Source organism: Solanum tuberosum, unplaced genomic scaffold (assembly GCF_000226075.1).
Source record: "Solanum tuberosum cultivar DM 1-3 516 R44 unplaced genomic scaffold, SolTub_3.0 scf00773, whole genome shotgun sequence".
Lineage (NCBI taxonomy): Eukaryota > Viridiplantae > Streptophyta > Magnoliopsida > Solanales > Solanaceae > Solanum > Solanum tuberosum.
In genome coordinates, this window is record NW_006239682.1 from 72,716 (window position 1) to 77,237 (window position 4,522).

Below are 4,522 nucleotides of genomic sequence, written 5' to 3' on the forward strand. Positions count from 1 at the left end.
TGAATTTTCGAGTTAAATCTGTTGTATGTTGAGGGTACTACTGACCCTAAGTGTTTGGGGAAAGAACTATTGAAGTTAGGAGGATTTAGAGTTGAAAATCGGAGAAGAAAAATCGTCAAAACCTGGGGAAGGGGGGGTGGGGCGCCGCGCCAACCAGCGCACCCCAAAAGGGACTCTGAAGTCCACCCCTTGGGGCGACGCGCCAGCCAGCGCGCCCCAGCAGTCTCTCTGACATTTGAGGGTTGGTGCCCCACGCCTCTCAGAGCGCCAGGGACGCCAATTCTCCCAATTTTTCCCCACCTTCTCGTACTTGTTCCTAAGTGATGTACCTATGTTTCCTAGTCGATTCCAACACTCTAAAGTACATCTAAACATCATGAAATCATCCATAAACATGAGATCATGAACCTTGAATCCATAATTCAATTCAAGGAAAGTTAAGTTCAAAGTCAAATAAGTAAGAGTCAAGTCTAGAAGTTAAGAAGGCAAAGTTTCTTAAAGTTTTCAAGGGTGTTTAACAATGTTTTAACGTCATTTTAAGACTTAATTTTTGAAGTTAAGCAAGAGTAAAGCTTTAGTTTGAAGTTCTTTCTTCAAAGAGGTATATGGGGACTATGTATTCCCAAAGAAGTTTTAAATGAAATGTTTTCACATTTAAACAAGATTGGAAACTGAGATTTCCAAAGAGCCTTCAGGCTAGTTTTCAGAAAAGAGTAATCGCTTTCTAAATGAAGCTAGAAGGGAAACTTTGATTTCCAAGATAACCTTTGAGCTAAGTTTTTGAGCACTAATCTCAAATCACAGACGAAATATGTTTTAAAAACATAAGAGCCAGTACATTGTTGGGAGTAGTATTGTAGCTACCGAATTGGGGAGCATTCAAAGAACCCACAGCCCCCATAGAACCATGTAGCCATCATGGGTAGAAGAGGTTCATACTTTTTAGATAAATCATTTTCAAATTAGACTAGTGGATCCATTAGGCAGTTCAAGTTCTATACCTTTGGCCGGGTATAGGATGCTCTGGCAGCGTGAGATTGATCGTTGTATCATCACTATAGCTCTTATGTGATGGTTGTCGGTTAGAGAAACTCCCATAGCAGTTATTGTATTTTTATATACATCAGTTCATTTGTATTTCTGTATATATCTCAGATTTATGGTATCTTTGCATACACACAGAGTTTATAACATGTTTTTAAACAGCTTTTCTTTTTATTGCACTTGTTTTAAATTGCTTTATATTGAAATGAGTCAGTCAAGTTGAGTTGAGCTGAGCCAGGTAAGTTATTCAGTTTCGTTCTGATTTCCTTCTAGCCTATGTTGTTTAGCATTCCAACTCGCATACTCGTAAATTCAATGTACTGATGTCAGTTGGCCTGCATCGTTTTATGATGCAGATTCATGTAACCAGGATCAACATCTAGCGCCTCATTGATCCAATTGAGCAGCTCAGAGTCAGTGGTGAGCCTCCTTGCATTCAGAAGGACTCTTTTATTCGGTTTCAGTCTTTTAGGATATTGTGGGGTTTGTCCCAAAATCCATCTCAGTATTTTAGAAGCTTCATAGACAATCAGATAGTTATTAGTATAGATGTTTTTCTTTATCCTTCAGATGTTGTTTAATGACTTAAGTGCCATTTTGGCCAGCTTATTATTCTTTAAGTTGTTATTTGAGACATGTTTATTTGAGTTAAGTCTTCCGCTGAGTTAAGTATGTCAGGCCAAGGGTTCGCTTGGGGCCAACAATGGTCTTCGAGTGCCAGCCACGTCCAGGGTGTAGGCTCGGGGCGTGACAAAGCCTATGGTTCTTTGTGCATACATGTGAATTTTATTTCTGAGTGTGAGTTGTTCTTTGATACTAAGTCCTTAATTTATATTTAATCTTTTGAATTTAGTGTGTGGACTTTTTCTTCTTGTGAGGGCACTTGTTTCATGATGGATAGGTGATTTTATTAACTTTCTTTGATGAGAATAGGTGAGCAAGCTTAAAATTAATAAGTTCAGAGTCCCTCTTTGAGGTTAGGAGGTTAGAGGTTTGTTGTTAAATGGATATCTTGCATAATGATTGAGAAGTGTACTTGATATTTTGAAATTAGTATATGGCCAGTGTTTGTAGCAATGATTTATTTGATATGAACTAAGAGTGGTGAGATACTTCAAATCAGCTCCTGGTCTAGGCTTGTTTATGCCCTCTCAGAGTACATAAATGATGACTACCTACTGTGATTCTGACTCTGGGACCTGTCTACAAACAAGAAAGTCTGTAACTGGATACTTAGTCAAATTCGGAGATGCTAGTCTCTTGGAAATCAAAGAAGCAAGACACAATAGCTAGAAGTTCTGCTGAAGGCGAGTTCAGGAGTATGGCTTCAGCAGTTGCAGAAGTAACCTGGTATCAGACTATATAAAGAGCTAGGAGTAGACATCAAACAACCAGTAAATCTATTCTGTGATAGTAAAGCTACAATACAAATTGCAGCCAACCTTACCTTTCATGAAAGAACCAAACATTTTGATATTGACTACCATTTTGTTAGAGAAAAAGATAGTTCAAGATATGATCAAGACTCATCATGTATCAACCAAAGATCAACTGACAGATTTACTCACAAAAGGATTGTGGAAAACTTCTCATTCTTATTTGATGACCAAGCTGAGTTTGAAAGATATATTTCAGCCATCAACTTGAGGAAGGGTGTTGAGCATAGGGTAGCTGCCAGTCATTTATATTAGTTAGTTACAAATGAATAGTAAAGTCCAAAAGTTAGTTAGTTTGTTATAGGTTAACTATGGTCATGTTAACATTAACTATACTAGTTAGTTTACAGTTTTAGTAGATAAGTCACACTATATATGTTGGTACTGATTCATTGTATATGGAATTGATCTAATAATACATACAAAATACAGTTTCTCTGTTCTCAGCTGCCATAGCTGCTCTTAATTCATCAATATACATGTGCAAAGTATTTATCGAAAATCTAGTAACAAAAAAAGAATAGAGAAAAGGAAAGTATATCGAGTACACAAGAGACATACTAAATAAGATAGATATATTATCAAGATTGGATTAACGTAATACAACCAATCGTGAAATTTCGATACAAAACTCCCAAAAACACAACGAAAAAAGAAAGAGACAACAGACACAACACATAAATAATGGATCCATAAGCAGGATCACACTCCATTCATCTTATTCTTAATTCTCCTCATGGTTCCATATTCTGATGATCTACCTTACTGAACCCTGCATCGATGAATAAAGCCAATATTAACAAAAGAAAACATAATGACTAAATAATAGTAGTATTAATGTTCTTTTAGATTACACATAAATATTTTTGAACTAATATTTTTTCTACTTACTTACGAACACACCTATAGACTTTCTACTTTACTACTATCCTACCTCCATCATTTTGTGACAATGTGCTAGTACACATTATATTGTAAATTACTCTATGTTATATGCATTCATATTATGCTTAATATGAAGAGTTACTTATTGTCGTAGATCAATTATAAAACATCATTACAATATCAATGAAAATATCATAAGTTCATAACGTACGTGGAACAGTCAGTGGAGGGGCTGATCTTGTAAGGAATGTTGACTCCACAAACACTAGGGATACCGGCAGCTTTGTTCAAATCAATTCCCTTTATAGCATTAGCGGCTGATTTCAAGCAAGTGCATGCTGTCTTTCGATCCGCGGTAGTCTTGGCTGAACCCAACAGACCCTTAACACCACCGCAACAGCCTCCTAGAGGGCCGCGGCCTTGAAGATAAGGGAGGCAAGGAGCCAGGCCAGCTGTAACTTGACCACAAGTTAATGCCTCTGCATGGGGTGCAATCACCACCATACACAAAACCACAAAACATGCAATCTTGCTAACCATTTCCATTGTTAATAATAATGAAAAATAGAGAGGATAAAATGATAGTAAAGAGTAGTATGAGGAAATGTGTTTTGTTTGAGTGATGGGTGCAAAAGATAGTGAGATCTTTGGATTTTTATAGAGGGAAAATTGGACTAGATGGCCAATAGAGGTAGGTGGATGTTGGGGTGAAATTTAATGCATTTTGATATAGTACATTATTATGGAGGTGCCGCGAAGTAGGCTATAAAGTTATGAGGTCTAGTAGTATGGTATTAAAAAATTGTAGTTTCTTCATTTTAATTTGCTTGGTCTTTTTTTATTTGGGATAAAATTTTAAAATGCATATTATGAAGTTTTTAAAATCTTGTAATTTAAAATTAATGATATGTCAGATGTGTAAAAATGTATTTTAATCTTATGGTCTTAAATTTGTCGGGTGAAAAGTTGAAATTAAAGAATTGCAGAAAAAAAAAAAAGGTCATTCTTTTTTAAATGGACCAAAAAAAGAAAGTATTTCAGACATGAAACGGAAAAAGTATTTTATAGGTTAAAAATTATACAAAATAATAATAATAATAATAAATAAATAAATAAATATATATATATTCTGAAATTCTTAACTATATTATATGTAA

At 35.5% G+C, this 4,522-nt stretch overlaps 1 protein-coding gene across 1 annotated transcript; it reads right to left on the bottom strand.

The window, feature by feature from the left end:
* Positions 1 to 3,038: 3,038 nt before the first annotated feature.
* LOC102597952 (non-specific lipid-transfer protein 1) lies at positions 3,039 to 4,006 on the bottom strand. Its single transcript, XM_006367335.2, has 2 exons — positions 3,577 to 4,006; positions 3,039 to 3,252 (listed from the first exon to the last, which is right to left on the bottom strand). The coding sequence occupies exons 1-2, from the start codon at positions 3,909 to 3,911 to the stop codon at positions 3,243 to 3,245; spliced, it is 345 nt and encodes a 114-aa protein (XP_006367397.1). The 5' UTR covers positions 3,912 to 4,006; the 3' UTR covers positions 3,039 to 3,242.
* Between the last annotated feature and the right edge of the window lie 516 nt (positions 4,007 to 4,522).